Here is a 23,468-nt window from a genome sequence, read left to right as displayed (position 1 = left end):
ATTTTTCGGAATTCCGAATTGTTTTTTTTTTTCAAAATTCAGAATTATTTTATTTTTTCGGAATTCCGAATTTTACCAGACTTTTCAGAATTTCGAAATTTCTTTTGAAAAATATAACAAGGAATGCTGATTTGTTTTATTTATTTGAATTCTGACCTAAAATTCAATTTGTTTTCCTTTGGGGGACATTTTAATAGTAAGATCTGCCATCTTAGACTTTTTTTACTGAAATGTTGTAGATATTAAATTTGGTAAGTAAAATGACAGCTCTTTTTTGTTTTTTCCTAGCCTTTCTCGACTCTCATCGATTCTTAGGAATCAATTGAACAAATTGAAAATTTACTCCGAAAAACTTGCTATTTTAGTAATAGATCCTTGAATCTCGTTTATATTCAGAAAATTAAGTGAAACGACAATTTTCTGGTTTGACGACACAGTGTTCGTAATAATTGTCAGGTTAGTGACGTGGTGAAAATACATTTAAAAACAAGCCAAAATTAAGGCAGAAATATTTGAACGCAAACAGAACTGTAGAGACGGAGTGAATGAATAACGTAATCATAGAAACGGCGTCAAAAATGACTGGTGTAACTTCTCAAGCGTGGAATCTGAAAACAAAAGTTTGAAAATTTTGGAGGTCAATTTGCAAAACGAAACTTGCTGATTCGAAAATGGTTTTTTTAAAGAAGCGGCTAATGAGAATGCTGATGTGGTGGAAAAGTTTAAAAAACACCGAGTACAAAAACATTTGCATTTGTTCGACTAATTGAAGAAGCTTAGATATTCTGAAAATATTTCAACACTTTACAACCGAGACTTGCGTGGATTCGTCTCAGTCACATAAAAGTCCGAACTGTACATCATACTGAATTTCCCTTGGTCTTTTCAGTCCACCAAGAAGGGTCAAAACCCTTCTACAGGCTAACCAAGCCCTTCTTTCTAAGTTTTTTAAAATAGATTCATTTGTTAAAAAAATGCAGAAAAATTTAGGCTTTTCGTCAAAATTTAATCACTAAGGGCTGACTAATAACTAATTTTTAGTCGGCCCTAATTTTAGTCACCAAGCCCAAATTTAGTCACTTAGGGCCGAGTAAGTTTACATAATTAAATATACTTACGTGGAAATAATTTGGAACCGATGACGTCATTGGAAACGACGAAACAAACAATGGAAACAAACAATCAATCTGAAAAGTAAATAATCGAATAAAAAACTTTTGAAACGCATGAACAATATCATAAGAGACGTTCGATAAAATAAAAAAAAACGACAATTTCTCCACCAAAACATAAACTCATACTAGTAACAAACTGAGAAAACATTTCACAAACAACAATCTATTTGTAAATTTCAACCGTCTCAAAAATATGTCTGCTCAAATGCAATGAAAAATCTCAATCAAAAAATCGAAATCAATTCATCCGTTTCATTGATTTAAATTCCAAAAAAGTAAAATTTATCCGACGCTAACTTTTCACTTCTATTGAAAAAAAAAAAGTTTTCACACTCTCGCAATAATAGAACAAAAATTCTTTCAAACTCCTAAAAATATTCCCGCCCAAAAAAACACATGAAAAAGTGGATATTTTTCTTACCAAGAAACGATTGAATGATTTCTTTGGTAACACCATCACAACCATCACAACGTTCATCAGGGCGTCGACCATCTTCATTTTTCTCTTCATGATCCGCTCCTTTGGCCAACAACCATCTGATGACGTCATGATTGTTGCGACGTGCTGCAAAATGCAATGGTGTGTTGTTCTGTTTGTTTCTGCCATTGATCAATATTTCGATTGTTTGTTGACCAAATTTTTCCAAATAACGAACTGTTCCATGACGACCAACATAATGAAGAATGTTCCATCCATCGACATTGCTCACGAGTGAAAAATCCTGAGGATATTCCATCAAGTGAACGAAAACGTCGAAACGATCATTCAAAACAGCCCACACGAGAAGTGTCCAACCATCACCATCACGCAACGAGTTGACGATGTTCGGTTTTTGGTGGACAATTTCTTCGAATTTCGCGAATTTCTTTTGGCGCAAAATTTCCCAAACATCTGAAGAAAAAAAGAAGAAATTAAACCTTTCTCGGAGTAAAAAGAAAAATTCAACAACAAATGAATCTCGGTATCTCAAGGACCAAAAATACTTTGGAGCTGAAATTTTGTAAACAGAACAAGAAAAATATTTCTGAAATGATGGCGAAAAAATTTTGAATTTTGAATGAAAACTTTTTGCTCAGAAAAAAATCATTTCTATTTGTGAAGGTAAAAAAAATTAAGATCTACAATCATGGACACAATATTTGAGACAAAGGGGAGTTCCCGGCAAAACTTTGAACACCACAAATGATTCTTAAGCGCCTAAACTACAGTTGGAAAGTAGAGTTTTAACTCTGACTTTTAACATGAGACTTAAGACTTAAGAATCTCAGGATTTGAAAGCTCAAATTTGCTCGAATAAGGCTTGGAATATAACCTAGAAGCCACAGAACCCCTCTAAAATCGAAATATTCAATGAAAGAAAGTGGAAGTGCTAAAATAGCAATTCTCACCCGAACTTTGAATTCTGAAAAACGTTAAAATACACTAAAATCTCAATATATTTCGACCATGATTGTAGCTCGACTAAAGTGACGTTACATTTAATAGTAGGGGGAATTTTGTTCGATTTTTTGGAATCGCTTGACTGTTTTGTTAGAAGCACTTGTTATACATTTTTGGAAAGCTAAGGGGTAGGGGAATCGAAATTGATATGTTTCCAATTTTTTTTCGGACACTTTGGTGTGATTTTCGGACAAATATGACGGTCTCAGGCAAAAATCATAGGGTTAAAAATTAATGAAAATTTTAGCTCGAGAAAACGGAGACCTGTTGATTATTTTTGGAAAGCTCTCAAAAAAATAAGATTAGAGATATATTGCAAGTATAGGTGATTTCTGTACCTAACTCGAGATATTAACCCTTGAAAACCGTGCTTTTCAGCCAGAAACAGCTATTTTGTCCAGTTTTTGCGCTTTTTGAAGCTCAATATCTCGAGTTAGGTACTGAAATCACCTATACTTGCAATATATCTCTAATCCTAATTTTTTGAGAGCTTTCCAAAAATATACAACAGGTCTCCGTTTTCTCGAGCTAAAATTTTCATTAATTTTTAACCCTATGATTTTTGCCTGAGACCGTCATATTTGTCCGAAAATCACACCAAAGTGTCCGAATAAAAATTGGAAACATATTAATTTCGATTCCCCCTACCTCTTAGCTTTCCAAAAATGTATAACAAGTGCTTCTAACAAAACAGTCGAGCGTATTATTTTCTTCAATGTGCGTTTAAAACTTCACTTTTTCTTCCACATATGCATTTAAAAAATGAAGAAAACTTTGGTGTCAATTGACAATATTTTCAAGTGATTTCCTGGCCTGGCATGACAACTTTTTTCCTTTTTGTCATTCTTTCATTTCAGATATTTCCCCTTTTTGGCTAACATTTCTGGCATAAAATAAAATGATATAATTATGCACTATCCCAAGGCCTTTTGATGTGTTCAATAACACAACACTCTACTCGGCGGGTGCGACGCCGGGTGACGGCTAGTATAATACTAAAATCCAACTAAAGTCCACCTACTCTAGGGTACCTAATAGCTGGGGGGATTGGAATAAGCGGGGGGGGGGGGAGTTGGTTGGAATAAGAATGTCCTGGGTGGAAAATCTTCGAAAAATTAATTAGCGGGGGGGGGGGCAGCTATTAGGTACCCGAGAGTAACCAAAACTAAAGGTTGTCTAGCCAATTTAGTTACTGCATTGTTATTCTCAGTCGAGTTCAGCTTGGATATACTCCGTAATCCGTAGGTTTGAACCTTCCTCATCTTAGGAATAATCCTGCAAATACTAGCAATTACATAAACGAATTTTGAAATTCTTGGGGACTTGTATGTGTTGCTTGATGTTATCTGAGACAAAGCACTTTGAAATCTTTTGAGGACATCAATGATTATTTTATCATTTGTAAAGGAAATATTTATCCGCATCTTTGCGGCTCTTGTTTAACGTCAAAAAGAATCAATGAAAAAATGGTACACGTCAGAATAATTTAAGGCGTGCGATAGCATGCACACGCCTCCACACACACTCAAAATGTCTGAGGAGTGTGATAAAAAAACACACCATAAATTCAGACTTAACTATTAGAAATGCTACATAAATTAGTAAAAATCGAATTTTAGGAGTGTGATTGACCAAACCTTATTGTAGTTTTCAAATGTCAATCCAGTGGTGCCTGGCTAAAATTTTTTATCGCCTCAAGAGAAATACACTATATAAAGGAGAATCTCTTGTATCTCTTATAATCTGTGATTGTAATCCATGTTTTTTTAAAGCTTAAACTGAAAAAATAATGTTTTATAAAAGATTACAATACAATTAAAAGGGAAGGTTCACAAATATTTTGTTTTAGTTCATCGCTATAAATTCATCAAAAATTTAAAATGTTTTCATTTCACATATAGATGCAACATGACTGTAATGTTTCAATTTAATCTTTGTTTTTCACAAATATCCTGGTTCATCATTTCTATAAGATCATCCAAACTTTCAAATGTTTTCACTTTTACATCATTGAGATGGCAATCTTTCATATCCAAAGATGCCCAACGGTAATGGTTGATGTTTGATCTTGAAAAAGATTCACATCCTTCATCGTCTCGAATATTGAAAGAAACGTTTTGTTCAAATTCATAAAAACTATCGCTCACAGTGGTATAAAAAAGATAGCTTAACTTTTTAGTAAATTGCCTTACATGATTGATAAAAGATTTTACATCATCATTATAGTAGTGTATCACGATCAACAATAACGGTTGTGTCTTTTTTATTTCACGCGGAGTGTTTACTTTGTTCAATAAGGCAACAAAATACGGAAAATAAAAAGCAATAGGGTTTTTCATGTATATATTGATCATAGATATTTCATTCATACAAGTTTCATTAAACAGGTCATCTCTTGAGAGAAGGTATCGTTGCATGTATTCGCATCGGTCGAAATCTGGTTCTTTTATCACATCAGTTAGATCTTTGAGTAACATTTTTGTTGTCTCAACAGGTAAATTCCATTTCCAATCATATGCAAAAGAGATTCGATGGGCAGGCAACCAAATAGGAAATTCACAAAGAAGAGTGCTACAGTGAAAAATTATCTTCCACAATCGATCATCTTGAAGCCTTCGCAAAAAGGAAATCGTTTCGTCTTTGAAAACCCGTCTTTTTTCTCCGTCCACCATGAATGTCCAAAAGGTATGTAAAAAGACCCACTTTTGTGTGAAACTATGTAAATAGACTAACGTTTGTTTGACAGTGTTAGTTCCCATCACTTCTTCGTTATAAAGACGAACCAAGAAATTTATCACATTCTTGTGAGCAATATCCTCCGAAGATACTCTGTATTTAATTACGCTTTGAAGAAAATTCCTTTCAAAATGATTGGCATTAAAGTTCGGTCGCCATTGAACAACAAAACCATCACTAGGAAGGTATACATTGATCGTGAAGCAATCTTCGTTCCATGTCAAAGGCTCCAAACGTCGCAAGAGGTCATCCAAAAATTCCAATTCAATAAAATTAGCAATAATGGTTATATTATTTGTTTCAGTGCAAGCCAACATTCCAAACTTTTCAAACTGGAACCCATTGCAATGAAATGATGATATCAATATGAAGAGAAAACAAGTCACCAAAAAGGAGATACGAACCATCTTGTAAATACTCGAAAATAATCTCAGTTGTTGTGAAAAGAGTGAGTAAATGTATTCGATGCTTTTCTTGCAAGAATTTATACCAATTTTTAGGAAAGTCCCTTTAGAAAGTGTTTTGAAAGAAATAATAGACTAATTACTGCTGGCTAATTACCTTATCATAATGAGGATGTCGCCTATTTACTCACTTACTATACAAGATTGCTGTTTTAATCTCATACCTGATGCTTTATCTTTTAATTAGACTAGAGTCTACTTTTGGCGGAACTTTGCTTTTTGATAATCAATTATGACGCTGAGTCCAGTGAAGTAGACTAGGAGCATTTGGTGAGATCGCCATTTTGAGAGAACATTTTAAAAATCCAAATAAAAATAAAACTACTTGGAGTTAAAACATATAATCAAAAATGAGAAACAAACATCAATAACAAATTTGCAATCCCTTATTCTCAAATAAAATCATTGGTTCATAATGTCTTTACCTTTCGCCTAAGCAAAACTACCGGGTCACTTAATCACGCCATCCAGTCTATAAAAAAAGCTTTAAGTGGACCCCGGGCTATCTTTTAATTCGAAACCGAGAACCGTTGGGAAAAGAGGAGAAGTTGATGTTTACTTGAGACAAGCTAGATGCTAGAACCAGCATTTTCGGCCTGAAAAGTATGTTTATTGAATATCGGGCTCTGTCACATTTTAGGTATTGCCATCTGGCGTCAGTGTCCAAATTTTCATGAAAACGTAAATTACAGCTCAAAAAATTCAAGAGAAACCGTTTTTCCGCCGATTCTCGGCTGTTCCGGTGATTTTTAGAAAGTTAAAGCTTCAAAAAATCAGTTTTATTGACAATTGAATCATGATTGATGGTGAGCATTGTTAGCAATAATGTTTTTGTGTGAAAAAACAAAGAAATACTAAGGAAAATTCCAATGAAAATCTGCAAAAACAGCGATTCCCGGGATAGGAATTTTCATAATGAATTTGGTCAAAAAATTAAAGAATATGATAAGAATATCACCATCATAGCAACTAAACCTAAGAATGCCATTTTTAGAGCATTTTACCATTGTACCATTGCCAGCTATTCCCCAGCAATGCTGAAAGGTTCCACAAAACAATTTCATGCTTCAAGTGTGTATTACATGTTACTTTTAGGTTGAACTTGTATCCTTTGCAAGCAGTACAAGAAGCGTGGAAATAAGTGCAATGGGAGGTTGAAAGATGTAAAGAGAAACCATTACCAACAAATTTTAAACAAAAATCAAATCAATCCATAGAATTTCTGGAACGCTGTCAAAAAGATCTTTCATACAAAGTCAAAATCGAATGTGCCCTTTTCAACCAAGAAATATATGAAAACTAGCCGGTACCCGGCGTCGCACGCCGGTTAAGGTGTAGCTGAACGCACTAAAGCGGGAAAGCCACGAAGAATAGTGCAACTTTGTTTTTATCAGATTTAAAAAGATAAGTAAGTCAATTCTGAATTGCTTTTTTTAAACCCTTCTCATAACTTTTCGAATTTAAACATGTAGAATGACGTACAGTTTTTAACAGTATCAACCACTTGAATGTTTTTATATGAAGAAAGAGATGGACTAATTTCTTCTCTTGCTTTTTATCGCCCTCTTTGAATGCTGTTTTTGTTCGACAAACTTTTAAATTTTTATGTTTTGATTTACATTTGAAATGTTCTTTTCTATAAAAGAAACTTGTTTTGTTTTGAAAAGAATGCGAATGTCATTAATAAATACGATCGTTAAATACGAAAACATTTCAAACAAAAGAAAAGAGAAAAACAGGATCGGGCAAAGCTGGGCAGAAATTAAAACTAGTCATAGCTTTCACTAAATGCCCCCACATAAAGATCATGTCAAGCACTTATAAAGCTTTAATGCATTAAAGATTAAAACATTAAAAAATAATCAGGAATAATTGATTTATTTAATTATTGATTGATTGGTTGATTGATTGATTCATCGAGGCATTTGCTTGAAAAAAAAATTATAATTATTCCTTTAACAAAATACTTGAACAATTCGCAGCTTGATAATTTAATAAAATTTAAGGAAAAGCTGAAAAAGCTTCTCAAAAACATATTTCAAAAATTATGGTATCATTAGCTTACTGGTTTTCACATCTCCTGTTTGTTTTTTTCTCCCAGTTTCTTTCTTAAAACAATATATGTCATGATTATTAGACCTTTTCTGATAATGCCGCAGACATCTTAGATTGTAGGCAAAATATATAGCGGTGAATAAATCAACAAGGCAGCCAATCAGAAATAGCTTGCTTTTTTCATTGGCTGCTATATTTCAACAATTCTCTATTGCTTCTTTGCATAATAAACAATAGTCAAGAGGAGACTGCGTATGAAATTTATCAAAAAGTTCTGCGCCATCTTAAATAGGGTGAAATAGAAACCAATCCTAGTTAAGGCCCGGCCTCCACTTGCGTACACTGTGATTGCACTTCTCAAGCAAAATCTTCTATTTTATTGGTCAAAAGAAAAATAAAGGAATGCCATTGTGGTCCATTCTGACGTACAGTCGAGAAAAGTTGAAATGCGCCTAAATTTTTTTTCAAGTGCATAGTACTTTTTCATGATGCAATCTTTTCTCCAAGTTGAAAGGGTTGAAGCCATTAGGATGATCGCAGCGCACACAATGAAGAAATGTGCCTTCAGGAAGCTAGACTTTTTGAGTTTATAGCTATATATACTTTCACTTCATGGTGTTTCTGTATGACTGTCTGTGTACCTAGTCTAACCACCGTTAATAAATGCCTTCGTGAAGGTCCATCCTAACTAGGAAAGCCAGAATTGGAGCTATTTCACCAAACCACTGGTGCGTAAGTTATTTAAGCTATTACAACTGCATGAAAAAGTTGAATGTGCGCATGTAAAGTTAAACGAATGTAAGCAAACTTTTTGCAGGTTTTTGAAATCGATTTACCACACTGAAAAAACAGTGAAAAAACTCTAAGTGAGGTAAATCTATTTTGAAGACCAAAAGAAAAAGTTTGTTTACATTGATTGACATTCAACATTCATTCAACCACTTTTGGATTCAACTTTACATATGCATACATTCAACTTTTTTGTATTTTGTCGGTATCTTGTTTTACTAAGACTTTCTCGAGTTACGACCATATGATGGTATTTAAACCTCGAGAAGCTCTATAAACAATAAAAGTAGTTATTAATAAAATAAAAGACAACAAAGATAAAGTAGAGCTTGAACAAAAATATCAAATGTACATTTGAAAACTTGAGCCAATTTCTTTAAAGATTCCGGAAAAAGAATTGAAATCATTGCTGAAACCTGAAATGAACTTCTGACTAAATTAAAGTATTTAGTATTCAGTTTCAAAGACAAGAAACAAAATTTGAAATACAAATCACTTTTTCCAGTCAATGAATCAGCTCATCATCATCATAAACCAGTCTGCCATTTTGTTTGTTTTGATTATTTGCACAAGTAATATTGTAATTCGTGTTATATCATACACTGTTATGATTTGTTATGATTTATAACACTCGCTTCAGCTTTTCAAAGCTAAATCAAAACTAAAGTTGTAATATGTAATAATGGTAATAGCATATAACGTAATATGAAAATATGTATACTACCGCCCCGGAAAAAAACCGAACATTACGGAAGAGACTAACTACGGGTATGCTTGCGCGACAACACAAACAACAATATCTAAGCGTGAAACTATGAATGCCTCCTCGTCGCTACGCTCCTGCGGGGGCAATTACTAAATGTAGATGGGCCTTGAATTTCAAAACAAAGGCTGAATGAAGTCTAAACCAGATCTGTCAATCAAAACAAACTTATCGAGAACAAAACATTGCTTGCAAAATCGAAAGTGACACACAAACAGACATATAGATGAACGAACTGCAATCATTTTCTCTGGTTATTTCAGCGAGATCGTCACAAAGCTTAAATCAGTTTTTTCTTTGTTCACTGACCACGTTTTGAGACCACCTATTCATCACACTTGGTGGAAAAGCGATAGCCTTTTTCCAGAGTGTTTGAACTTCCCCTGAACCCTGAAGTGATGAACGAATTACCTATCCACAAATATTCAGTTTTGATCTTATTTAGCTTATTCTCAAATGTTTACAATAGGTGATCCTCCGATTCTTCTCAATTTTCAGCCTCGTGTTCTTATATATAAAACGTGTAAAAAGTTGCCAATCGAACCCTCTGACTCGCTTGCTCGCTTCATCCCTCTTTCCCTCCCTCCCTCCCTCCCTCACTCACTCACAGAAAGTGTCAATTCTATCCACCTTCCACATGCAGATGTAACAGAATTGAAACATCAGTCCTATCTAGGAGGAAATCCATCAAAGATCGACCAACTACTAGGGAAATGTTTTCGAGATGTCAAACTTTAGATCAATAAACTTACTATCAAACATGGTAGTACTGGTCGTATGACTAGATCCACGATTCAGCAATTTCATCAAAGTGTCGACAAATTCTTGTGGCAGACTTGTCGAGTTGGGGAGGATTTCTTGGCGTATCAACTTGAGAATATTGACATCAATTTGTTCATCGGCTTGGTGCTGTTCCAGTGTTTGTGTGTCTGGTGGTGGGCTAGTGCAAACAATTGGATGTTTTGTCAAAGTTGAAATTGTTTCAGTATTTAAAAAAAGCTAACTTTCCAAAAAAAAACAACAAAAAAAACAAGCAACATGCTGAATGGACCTACCTAATGATTAACATCAGTTGAAAATAAGAAAAAAGTGACAATAATTGTACAATAATTCAGAATGGAAAAATAAAGCTTGTGTGTTGAATAATTTAAAATGGTAAAAAGGAATTTCCCCAAAGTACGAAAATCACTTAAACCATTCAGGCCCAAAAAACCTTTTAAGCTGTTTTTGGCCCAAATTTGCCCAAAAAAATTTTCCTTAAAAATCTGGCTCCGTCACATTTTGGGCATTGCCATTTTGCATCATTGTGCAAAAAAACAGAAAAAAATTATGAGTCAACATTGAGAAAAGCTATATTTTATTATTTGGTTAAAGGGAATTTCCCCAAAATACGAAAATCCGTCTTTTAAGGCGAATAAGAATTTTCCGGGAAAAACCACTTCAGCCATTCTTTAGAGAATCTTGCCCTCCATCTTTGTACAAAAAATCAGAAAAAAGTAAAGACAGGATTTTGCACAAAGTCCAAAAAACCCTATTTTTGGGCAGTTTTTGGCCCAAATTTGCCCAAATATATTTTTTTCGAAAATCGGGCTCCGACACATTTTAGGCATTGCCATTTTGCATCATTGTGCAAAAAATCAGAAAAAAATAATGAGTCAACATTGAGAAAAGCTATATTTTCTTATTTGGTTAAAGGGAATTTCCCCAAAAATACGAAAATCCGTTTTTTAAGGCGAATAAGAATTTTCCGGGAAAAACCACTTCAGCCATTCTTTAGAGAATCTTGCCCTCCATCTTTGTACAAAAATCAGAAAAAGTAATGACAGGATTTTGCACAAAGTTCAAAAAACCCTATTTTTAGGTAGTTTTTGGCCCAAATTTGCCCAAATAAATTTTTTCTCAAAAATCGGGCTTCGTCACGTTCTGGGCATTGCCATTTTGCATCATTGTGCAAAAAATCAGAAAAAACTAATGAGCCAATCCTGAGAAAAGCTGGTAACAGACGGACGGACGAACGGACATGGGTTAATTTATAGAACCTCCACCGGGGTACCCGGAGGTAGGTCCAAAAAACAACTTCAGCCACTTCTTAAGAAACCTTGCAAAAGATCAGGAAAAACTAATGAAGCAGCTTTTTAAAAAACCCTAGTTCAGGCACCCTTGAGCGCAAAGTTGCCCCAAATTTGTTTTATCAAAATTGGTCTCCTTCTCGTTTTCGGTACTGCCATTTTGCATCAATATACAAAAAATCAGAAAAACTAATCAGTTAATCTTGAGAAAAGCTGGTAACAGACAAACTTCATCAAAGACATTTTTCAACTTCACAAAATTTCAATTTAGTCACTTGAGCGGTTGGCATTTTACAGACCGGTCTGTATTTTACCCAAAATGCTCACTTTCAGCATAACCGCTCGTCCGATTTTGCCGAAATTATGGCTACAAGCTTGTGTTAACAATAAATAATAATCGTCATAATTTCAAGCTAATACAATAGTATTTTCCAATCTCTAGAGGCAGTATCCTAGGGCTGATTCAGGCAAAAATAGCAATTTTATTAACAGCCAGCCATTGCACTGAAGGATAAACACCAGACAGGATTACCATCAACCTTGGCGCTCACAATAGATACAAGGATGAAGTTATTAGATTTGAGCATGGCTAGTTATCGGATTCTTCTACTTGTTATCATTATGACGTCACATGTTTTCCCCGGGGGAATTTTGCATTGTTATAATGTTCTCTATGCTTTTCGTTCTTAGAAAAATATATACCTTTTTGAAAACAAGAAATCTTCTAATGTTGTGGCTAAAGCCATCCATGTAGAAGTAGGCGAAAAGGGTCAACATGGCAAGCACTCACCCTCTCCTGTTATATACCATTACAAAATAATTCAACAGAGAAACAAAAACTTCAAGAATATGGAAGAAAAAATCCAAAGAATGGAAGGCTAATGATGATAGACAAGAAATTCGGTGGTGTCGGAGGCTAAATCCATAGGCCTGATAAAAATGATTCTTACTAACTTCCAAATGAGAGGTCTTTAAACGAGCCAAAGTGAATAGCAAACAGAGTTCACTGAAATTGTGAAACAAGACAATATCTTCCAGAATTTGTTATGTGACAGTGCTGTTCATCACTAAACAGGCCCGATGGAAGCAGAAAGACTGGAGAGACTTCAGCCCTCTCATTTTTGAGCAAATTAGATTTTTTCTCATTTTGAGCGTTCAGCCTCTCTACTTTAACCGTTGTTCCACCTGGCCTGTTGAATGTTAATCTTTATCAGATATCCGTTTTTTATGAAAACATCCAAAATCTTCGTATATTTTTAGCTTTTTGGATTTCTAGTTAATCATGTTCTTATATGGGTTGTTTTTATAAAAACAAGTGATACTTTTATGGACCTACCTGGTTATGCATTTAACACATTTATAATTGATATCTACGTGACGTGACCATCAAACAATCATTCAGAACACAAATAGTGACGATCTATTTAAATTAGTCGTTTGTTTCTTATAAAAAAACGTTTAGAATCTAAAATTTCATGCTCTTGAAATATTCTTTCATATTCAAGACTTCGTGAACAAAAAAAAACATCTATCTCATCAAAAAATTGAGTAATTCGGCTAAGAACATTGATGTATGCTTATATTCGAAGGTTTATAGTTATGCATCTTTGTGCAAAATATCATAAAGAATGAAAAAGTCAATCTCGAGAAAAGCTAATATCTAAGTAATTGATAATGTGCTTATAAAAAATATCGAATTTGACCAGTTTTTCTATAAGAACACGCCAAGAAACTAAAATTTCCTGCCTTAAACACACATATTCTTCAAAAGTAAGCCCTCGTAAGCAAAAAAAACATCTATCTCATAAACACCGGTTTAGCTGTTTGCTGAAAGAATTTTAAAGTCCTTTGAGAGGTTGGGAAGGTGGCTTAAACACGATGAAATCAAAACTAAAGGAAAGAATTCTCTTCAAAGTTTGACTCTATCCCTCCCGGGTGACGTATCTTTAACCATATTTTGAAAATGATTGTGCCTAAAAATGATCAGAAAACAGAAAAGGCGTCATTCCCAAATTACACCATCCGGCGACCAGCGACGTCCCAGACGGCTCTGCAATTAGATTTTTTTTCTCGCTTTGCTCGCGTTATATTTGCCGTAGTTCTTGATGTTTAGGAAAACTTTGATGTCAAGATAAGCGGAGTGAAATAATAGACATGACACACGATTCGACAAAAAAAGGCAGCCCGGGGAGGGGGGATACTTAGGCAAGAGAAGGGTATGGGTATGGTTATGTGCCGGCCTTAAGGGTGCCTTTTTGAAACATGGCAGTTTGAAAAATCGGAAGATCAAACTTCAGTCCCACTAAGAATTGGAAAAATAGGAAAATTTCAACTTTTTGCCCCCAGCAAGATAGAAATTTGGTCAAATTGGTTCCCAAAAGTGAATTAAAATTCACACAATTTCCCTTGTTTCTTCTCCTCTTTATTCGGCTAAGGGTCCGAAGGGCAGGGCCGAAAGTCAGCTCGCAACCATAGCCCCCCCCGGAAGGCAGCTAGGACATGCAGACAAAAAAGCGTGATAGATAGCACAATTTTATGTTGCTTTTTATAAAAGAACTTCGTCCTAACTTCAATAATTTTTCAAATTCAAGTTCTTTTCTTTAATAGATTCTGTTTAAAAGATTTCTTTTGTTTTGAAAAGAATTCGAATGTCTCAAATCAAATAAGGTTGTTAAAATTACATTCGAAAACATAAAACAAAAGAAAAGAAAGTAAAAAAAGAAAAGAAAAAGTCTAATCTATCAATCAAAACAAAAGTCTTTATAAAACGGCGCGAATATCGTTAAACAAATTTGTGGAGCAAGAACAAAATAAAAGTCATCTTTTGGAAGAACAAAAACATTGCGTGCGAAAACGAAAGTAGCACAGACAGAAAGAAAGAAAGAAAGAAAGACAAAACGACATACAGACTACCACTATTAATATATAGATTCTTATAGATAAACATGCGTTTTTTGAGCCAACAAAATTTTTTCGCAAAATTCTGCTTGTGCGATCTTTTACCTATGATGGTACCCTACTTTCATGCAAAAAATCAAAAAAAATTAATGATCCAATTTTTCACAAAGTCCAAAAAACCCGTTTTTTAGCCGTTTTTTGGCCCAAATTTGCCCCAAAATTTGTTTTTCGAAAATCGGGCTCCGTCACATTTTGGCCACCACCATTTTGCACCTTTGTACCAAAAATCAAAAGATTCCTATGATTCAATCCTGTGAAAAGTTGGTAACAGACGAACGAACGGACGAACGAACAAACACAGGTTAATTTATAGGACCTCCACCGGGGTAGGTCCAAAAATGCGCCACAAAACTTCTAAAGGGATTCATGAAAAAATAACCCGGCGCTTTTTAATGAAATTAACATTTTCAAAAACTTTGAGAAATTGCCTAAAATTTGAGCCATAGATGAAAAAATTTGAGCCAAGCCAGCCTTGAAAACTAATTTGAAGATCAACTTCCCAAGAAAAGATCTACGGGAGAGGCGGAACCCACCTAGATCCGTGCACCACCGGATAGGCTGTTTCCCGGGAATTTTGCCAGACCTGAAACAATGACCCATTTACATGTGCGAAATTATTTTTAGTTTAGCGTATAAACAGGGCCTTAAAAATCGAAGCGCTGTCTCGGGAATTGAATGACAAATTTTGTTGGTTGATTTTGGCTGCTGCACGTTTTATTTTGTTTCAAACTTTCAAGTTTTAATTAATTAATTAATTAATTAATTAATTAATCCTTGTTGTGCAAATAGACGTTTTTTCAAAGAAGATGTCCTGTTGAATAATTATGTAGTCCAGCCATAAAAACAATGATAGAGCCATGCATAATTACTGTATCATGCATATTGTAATATATGCATGGTTTTATCATTGTTTTTCTACTGGACTACATAATTATTCAACGTGGTGGCCTCTTTGAAAAAAGGTCTATATACTGTATACATCCTGTAGATGACTGATGTTGTTTTTTCTGAAAGCTAGATTTCCTAGTGTGACTAACTGGGTATTAGCCCTACTGCGTCGTCAAATTTTGACTTGAAAATTTCAATAAAGGCGTCAATCTAAAATATGTTCCGTTCGCGTCGCTCGACCGATTCACCTTCAAAACATAAATTTCGAGTCGGACAAGTCGGAAAAATGTTGGAAAAAGTTTTTGATAGCTAAGCACTTCTTTGAATCATCATTCGCTACGAGTTTTTGTTTACTTAACCTACATTCAGTCCCGTTTGAGTTTTTCATGTACCCTTATTGAAATTTTCAAGTCGAAATTTGGCGACACAGTAGGGCCAATACCCCCGAGAGCCGAAAATAAGGTCCGTTTTTAAGGTTCACACATGCGCGCGGGGTCGTTGTAAAACATGGATTAGCTCCATGGAGTACTCCAATGGAGTACCTAATGGAGTACCCCCTAAAATACCTGTCAGAGAGATGAATATCACAAATTTGATAATCAACCTTTTCCACCAGCTGTAAACTTCCATTTTATAGCAATCAAAAGAATTTCTCGAGTATTTGTTTGTGAAAAAATGGCTACCATCATTTCTGGCAGTAAAACTCATATAGCGCATGCTCTCTACTTAAAAATCTTTGTTGATTCTACAATTAACAGACCAGATTTAGCTTGCACTAATAGCTCTGATATATCAAACACTTTATAATAAATACATATAATATCAGTATAATTGTATATAGTATTATGTGTTATATTATTTATGTAACAACAGTTGGGCACTAGAGCTTTCTTAAGCAATATTTTTCTTTTGTCCTTTTGTCAACAGATTGATTTTTTTAAAGAAAATATTGTGACAATCATAGAATACATAGCTTATCAACCCATTTCAAAAAGGAATTTTTATCATACTCAATATGATGCAGGTATGGATATGAAATGGCAGTATGATGCAGGTACTGGATATGAAATGGCAGTTGGGGACAGTCTGTGAGAGAGGTTACAGAGAGGTTTTAGAGCATTGAATTATTCATTGTCATTTCATTGACAAAATACACTTCAATTAACAAAATAATAAGACAATCACAATAAATGGAGTCCGCCAACTTATTTCTTTGATATGAGAATTTCATACTCAATGTGATAGTGCAGATGACATGAAAGGATTTATAAAAAGAGACCAACATGATAGCCACATTCTTGCTACAGAGTGGTTTTAGAGCAAATACAAAATTATACAGGTCTTTATTTTCCTCTTGCGGCAATCTAAAATCTGGTCTGCAATATTTTTAGAGTACTCCAATAGGTACTCCTTTGGAGTACTCCATGGAGCTACTCTATGTTTTACAACAACCCCATGTGCGCGCACGTTCAATTTGGCAAATCAAAGATGGCGGCAAGAGATTTTGTTGATTGCGGGATTTATTAGATTAAAAAAACCCGACAAAATTTACTACCGACCGACCGAGCAACTGGATTTGAAGATGTTTTATGACGCGAACAAACATATTTTAGATAGTCGCCTAAGGGTACATGAAAAAACTCAAACGGGATTCAAATGTGGGTTAAGTAAACAAAAACTCGTAGCGAATGATGATTCAAAGAAGTGCTTAGCTATCAAAAACTTTTCCCGACATTTTTCTGACTTGCCCGACTCTGGATTTATGTTTTGAAGGTGAGTCGGTCGGGTGACGCGAACAGAACATATTTTAGATTGGCGCCTATGTCTGTTCAATTCAAATGTCAAATAAAGTAAAAATCAGGACGGAGTAAATAGTTTTACAAGAAACTGTCACATTGAATTTTGTAAAGCTTAAGCATTTAAGAATTGCTTGTTTTCGTAAAAAAATCATAGCTTTCTCTAATCCTGCTGGAATATCGAAGTTCTGGCGCGGCGGCACTGCCACTACTCCAGTATGGATTTTGTGTAACTAACGCCGAAGTTCTTCGGCGTACAACTGAAACGTTTTTGGCGCATTGGCGTAAGGGTACTTACAAAGATTGTTTGATTTTCAGTTGGCGTATAGTAATAATTCCAGCTCGGCATGAATGACTCCATAATCCATCGATTTTTAGCTTCTATTTGGCTAAATTTGCTTTCGCTCGCTTGCGCTCGCGTCAATTTATTAATTATATTGGCGCATGCGCCTCTTTTCCCATCTTGCACCCTTATTGAAAAATTGAATGTTGGTACAAAAGAAATTTTGCTTGGCGCGAGGCTTGCTGCACGGAAAAATATCTTCGGCGCGAGATTTCGTGGAATCCATACTGGCCACTACTGCACTGCTGTAGCTGTACGTTGCTGTATAGCCTGGGAATCCAAGCGTTAAACTTTTTTCACAGTCTAGTTTATGATATTTTTGCTGCTGGTTTAACGCTTGGTGCAGGTAGCTCGCCTGCAGGGAGATTTTTCCCTGCAATGCAGGGTCGGCCTGATTGGCCACCTTTTGGCGTATTACTTGCCAGTACTTTTGCGCGCATTTTGATAATTTCGATGCGCGTGCTTAATTTATGGAAAAAGCTGACTCTGCAGAAAAAAGGAAAACAAATGAAAATGAAAACATAGATCAGTTAGGGAAACCATCCAGGATCCTGCCATTCTATAAGCCAGCAAAAACTATATAAGTGATACTTGTAAACTTAAGTTTCTTACCATTTTCCATAAGGCCGATGTAAGTTACATGTGAGTTTACCGTCGTCAACTTACCCGAAAATAGATGCGGCATGATTTCATTATTCATTATTCATTATTTTCCCAACAGCACCTTATCCACCATTTGTGCTAACCATTCTCTCTCAAAATAAAAAATTTTGCTTCGCTTCAACCCTACGCATGTTTTGCGAACGAAAAATAAAGATCGATTGCTACAGTGGCGCTAGATTTGGCAAAAAACTAAAATGGCCGCCAGGGCGGTTAGGCAGATAGATGGGCGTGACGCCCGCTGTAGTTGTAGGATTGAGGGCGGTCACATTTTCTGTAAAAAATCTTCTTTGTTTACCCGTGTTTACTCTGGGAAAAAGGTCATGCGTAGAGGGAATCCTGCGTAGAGACGATTTTAACAACGATGGAGGTTGTAGTTGTAAAGAAATATAGAAATAATGAAATTTTGAGCAGTTTATCGAAATAATGAAATTTTCATGCGGGTGCTTTTTAGAGATGCGGGCGGCCGACGGTAAACTCACATGTGACTTTCATCGGCCTAAAACAATCGAAAACATTACTAGTTCCCAAAGCTGGAGACCAGAGCAAATGATCTTCCTTGATGAGAGCGCCCTTTTGGATCTATTGTTAACTCGTTTAAAATGGTGGACAGAGTTGCGGAATGATAAAGGCGCCCGCCGCTTCGAGGGTGGTAACGCCAAAACACCCAATATGATCAGCCAACAGAAGGCGAGTTTGTTGCCGTGCGAGTTAAGTCATGCACTCCACCGTAGCGAAAGCACAAACAACATTTCGCAATTATAAGAATATCTTATGTGCTTAATTCTATTTGACTTTGAGAGCTTCATTGAAAATGAAAAAGAAGAAAGATAAGAAATGCGCTGGTTAATTTTGTTTAAATAGGTGTGTTCTATCATTGTTGAAAGTTGGAGAAATTTCTACCGGCGCAAAGATTTTTTACAGCCAATTAAAGGCACAGTCTGCTTATAATTACTATGTTTGCTATATCGTCTAGGCAAAAAACGGTAAAAAAAGACGCAAACGCAATTTTTTTATGAGTGCGGTTATGATTTTTTTGATTGCAGCCGCGTACAAGAACTCGCCAAATGTTCCTAACTGTAGATTCATTTCGAAACAAAATGGCTGTTGGCTGGAAGTCTAAATACATGTGGCTGATGTTTAGATGTGGTTTTTAGTAGTTTTGAAAGTCTTTATGAGCTTGGATTCCCAGGCAGTTACATCAATATGCCTTCTTACCTGTCTTTAAAAATATAAATAAAAGTAATCACGGAAAAGGACGGGAAAAAAAAAGACATAAGTGTGAGAACAGAGTACCGTAAACGGCCATAACTTGCAACGAAAAACAGCGTTTTTTGACTAAACGATGCTATATCTTTTAACCTAGAAAAGTTATAGCAATGAAACTTTCACAAAATAAGCTTCTACCTTATTCCTTTTTAGATTACCATACATTGATCCAAACAGAAACTTCAATCGAAAACGTCGTTAATCCAAAGATGACCAAAAAATTTTCTTCAAAGTCCACAACTTGCAACGGTGCTAATTTCATAACAACAACATACTGAACACGCGCCAACTCTATCACATGAAAAAAATTTGATTTCAACAAATTTTAATAGCATAATTAAAAAATGGCACAACGATGGAGTGCGTTGTTGTAGACAAAAGACGGATCAATTTGTGAATTTCGATTACTTCTCACACATGCAAATTCATAATTGGTTCGGCTTTTTTATGACGATAAGGGAACATTTGCAAAAACATCGATAGAAAGACGGTGGGCACATAGTCAAGATCAGTGTAACGAAGATCTGGGATTTCGTACCTTCGACGAGTTGAATGATAATTCTACACCCCCATCTCAATTAAAGCAAAATAAAGTCTACTTTAATTGGATTAATTTTCGCGAATTTATATTTTCGCTTTTTTGCAAATGTTTGCCTTTCATTCACGAAGATAATCTTTGAGTGAAAAATGTTGCCGAATTCGCCAAATTTGTAAGGCAAGAAGTCTTCCCTTAACAAAATGGAAAGTTTTATCGAAATATAGTACTAGATGTTTTTGACTGCAGAGATTCAATCATATATAATATATACTTTCATAGGGATAGAATACTAAAAACGTAAAATTTTTCTCGGGAAGAATCTTTAGCGAATATTATTGGGTATCACTATTTGCGTGTTTCCACAAAAAAACAACCACCTTGCTCTTTCAAATTTTAAGTTTGACACATTTTCTTGGTGGTGATAAAACACAAAATGAAGACATTCGATGAAGATTATAGGCTCGGGAAAGCTTATACGTTTAAATAACGGTTCAATATATTATTTGTTTTAAGTCTTTCGTCTTCTACCGTTGGAATCCCCGATCCTCGTCATAGTATGCCAAATTCATTCATCGTTTTGCTATTGAGCTTTACTTCCGGGGTGAGAGAGGAGAGAGAGTGTTTTCGATCTTATGTATTATATAATTACATAATCTAATTTTTGCATTGAATCGTTGAATAGATACAAAAAACTTTGTCCCCGTTGATTTCATCCCCATTCGAAATCCATCCAATGTAAAAAATTGCACTCCAAAACCATCTTCATTGTGTATTTTAAAGCTTGGAACAATAGAATTCCTATCCCCATAGAGATTTTGATAGAAAGTATTGGCCCCGTTGTGGGAAAAAATTCCACCGGGGCTTTGAGACAGGTGTTTCGGCATGACATGATTTACCGTATTTATATATAGGAGATTTGTAAAAATTCGAGAAGAAAACGGATATTTACTTTTTACCATGTATCCCGTCACTGTCTGCCCGGAGTTCTGCGTTCGCAAAGAGTGACACCTCTTAGACTGAGAAATGATTGTCTAATACGCTACTCCTTCTCTGGTTCCCATTGACGAGATACCGGAATATTCATCAGAATACTCATCTCATCTTCATCAGAATACTCATAACGCTCATTTGGCGTTGACTTTGCACACACCCCTGTCTCACAATCTATATCGATCGACGAAACGTCCATATCCAGTGTTCAGATACTTTCTTTTACACCCCTGTATCTTAACTAAATTCGGAACAGGTTTGTAGGAAAAATAATCACTTTTGATTAAAAAAGTTCTTAAGAAAAATTCAAAATTAGCGTGTACAGGGTGTGTTTTTCTTTTCCGAAGCTCTTATCCTTCTTGCATTTCTTATACTCTTACAAAATTGGCTCTGATATTTACTCCTCATTCCTGAAGGGTTGCTTTTTTTTATCCGTCCTGTCTTTTGGTCATTCTTCTTCCGTAAATCCAACGAATTGTAGAACTTATTTCAATTAAATTTTTCTTATAAAAGAAACGCACTTGAACAATCCTTGACCCCCTGATCGTAAAATTGATGATTACAGTTTAACGACGAATGATTTTATTGATTTCTTTTGAGGCACTTTTATGACACCAGTCTTGTTATTAACATGATTAGTTTTCGTATGGGACATTAGGAAGCAGAACTTCAGCTGAGATCCTTCAGTTACATGGTTGATTGATTTAACATGTAAGCATTGGTAATTATTCAATTTATGCATCGAAACGTCTCTTCGTTGTGAAATGTAATCTAGCAACTTCAATCGAAGAATACGGAAGAACGAAAAACTGTACGAGCTGCGGATTTCGACCCAGCAAGGCCTCGTCTTTCTTCTTTCGAACTTTCTAGAAATCGCATCGTAAGAGAACGTCAATCGCCCATGCGTGGGGGTTTATTGGAGTGACCTAATTATTTTCACTTTTTCATCTTCATCTTCGCAACAAATTATTCAATCGGGCTTGTTTTGCTTGATTAACGTGTAGTTTACCATTTCGAACATTCCCTGAAAAAATGAAAGAAAACGAAGCAATCAACGTGGAGAAAACGTAAATAAACAAAGCTGTTGCAAGTTAAGTCCGTGTTGCAAGTTATGGCCGTTTACGGTAATCAAACTCGTTAGAAAAAGTACCATTAGAAGTCATAAAAAATCAACCTGAATAAATGCAATCGAAATCCCAGATAACTTCATAATTCCCCAAGCAACATTACATTACTATGTCAAACTCCCATCACATAAATTTTACAATTACGTCAGAGTAGACTACGCTCGCCACCGAAGAGGTTTATTTGGAAAGGGTAATTATATTTTATTGTTCGCTTCTTTTTTAAAGATTTGCCGGGTTGGAAAAGTATGAATTTCTTTGTACATATTTTACCTACCCCAAATATTTAGGAGGCTGAGTTTTAAACAAATGGTCAAGTTGAAACGACCAATAAATGTATCTAGGTCTGTTTTATTTACCCCCTGGTGACTTAACAAAAGAGACTTAACTCGATGTTACAATCCAATTATTGAAAGTTTGTCTCTGCCTTTTTATAATGAGCGAGACATACGTTCTCTGATTACGCAATTTTCATATTGACATTTTCGAGGCATTTTGATGTAACTGCCAGGCTAGTTGCTGTACTGTCGTCGATGGCCCCTCGCTTTGAAAAATATTAAATATCTGGATTCCAGAGTGTGTTTTATGAAGAAAAGTAAAGGAAACATTTAAGCCAGTGAAAGATCAATACAAAAAGCTAACGAGGTACTTACAAAATTATGTCAACATATAAACGAACAAAAAGAATGACAATTTGTTTACGAAACGTGTTTTATTTCCCAGAATTATCATAACATTGCCACCATCTTTGTTTTGATTCTAACGCGCATGCTCAATGACGTATTTACGATAAGAAATCAGGACTGGGGTCTGTATTCTGGCTATTTCCAAAGACTCTGGTATGAAAGGGCCAAATTAATTCGTTTTATTTATTTGCGCGTGCGCGTAGAGAGAAAATTTTCAAATTTCAAGCGGGAAGGAGAATCAAAATGGCAGCTGAAAAAAAAGTATCCACGTGTTTTGCATTAAGATTTTTTCAATCTATTTTGTACAAAAATATGCCTGACAAAGTAAAATATCGCTTCGAAAATTCCAAACAGAAGTCTATAGAGTGGTACTCATGATACAGCAAAGGTAAGATGTAATATTTCACCCTTTTTTTTTTTACCACCCGAAAACGAGGCTTTGGCTGGGGCAGCCTGGAGACATCAAAAATTGTTAGATTTGGCTGAAATTTTGCACACTTGTTCCTTGGGTAAATATCTGGGGTTCTTTTTTTTTCATTTTTCAAAAATTTTGATTTTTGGGGCCTGGGGACGAGTTTTTCGCCAAAACGAGGCTGAAACTTTGGGGCAGCCTACATGCCTCAAAAATGGTCAGATTTGGCTGAAATTTGGCACACTTTTTCCTTGGGTGAATATCTGGGGGTCTACAATTGGACCTATATTAATAATTTGAAGTTTTTGCTTC

General features: G+C 35.3%; 1 protein-coding gene across 1 annotated transcript; it reads right to left on the bottom strand.

Annotated features, from left to right (window-relative positions):
• Positions 1-37: 37 nt before the first annotated feature.
• On the bottom strand, positions 38-22,765 carry LOC136812557 (ankyrin repeat and SOCS box protein 7-like). The gene is made up of 5 exons (XM_067069082.1): positions 22,712-22,765; positions 10,176-10,363; positions 1,597-2,067; positions 1,119-1,187; positions 38-608 (listed from the first exon to the last, which is right to left on the bottom strand). Exons 2-4 carry the CDS (start codon positions 10,228-10,230, stop codon positions 1,183-1,185), a joined length of 531 nt encoding a protein of 176 aa, XP_066925183.1. The 5' UTR covers positions 10,231-10,363; positions 22,712-22,765; the 3' UTR covers positions 38-608; positions 1,119-1,182.
• Between the last annotated feature and the right edge of the window lie 703 nt (positions 22,766-23,468).

Source organism: Clytia hemisphaerica, unplaced genomic scaffold (assembly GCF_902728285.1).
Source record: "Clytia hemisphaerica strain Z4C2 unplaced genomic scaffold, Clytia hemisphaerica genome assembly, whole genome shotgun sequence".
Classification (NCBI taxonomy): domain Eukaryota; kingdom Metazoa; phylum Cnidaria; class Hydrozoa; order Leptothecata; family Clytiidae; genus Clytia; species Clytia hemisphaerica.
This window is presented reverse-complemented; position numbering and strand designations above follow the sequence as displayed.

Coding starts and splice junctions, on each gene's coding strand:
- LOC136812557 (XM_067069082.1), bottom strand. CDS start 10,230: ATGAAATTGCTGAATCGTGGATCTAGTCATACGACCAGTACTACCATG. Junction 2,068..10,175: donor CAGTACTACCATGTTTGATA/GTAAGTTTATTG, acceptor TTTTTTCTTCAG/ATGTTTGGGAAATTTTGCGC.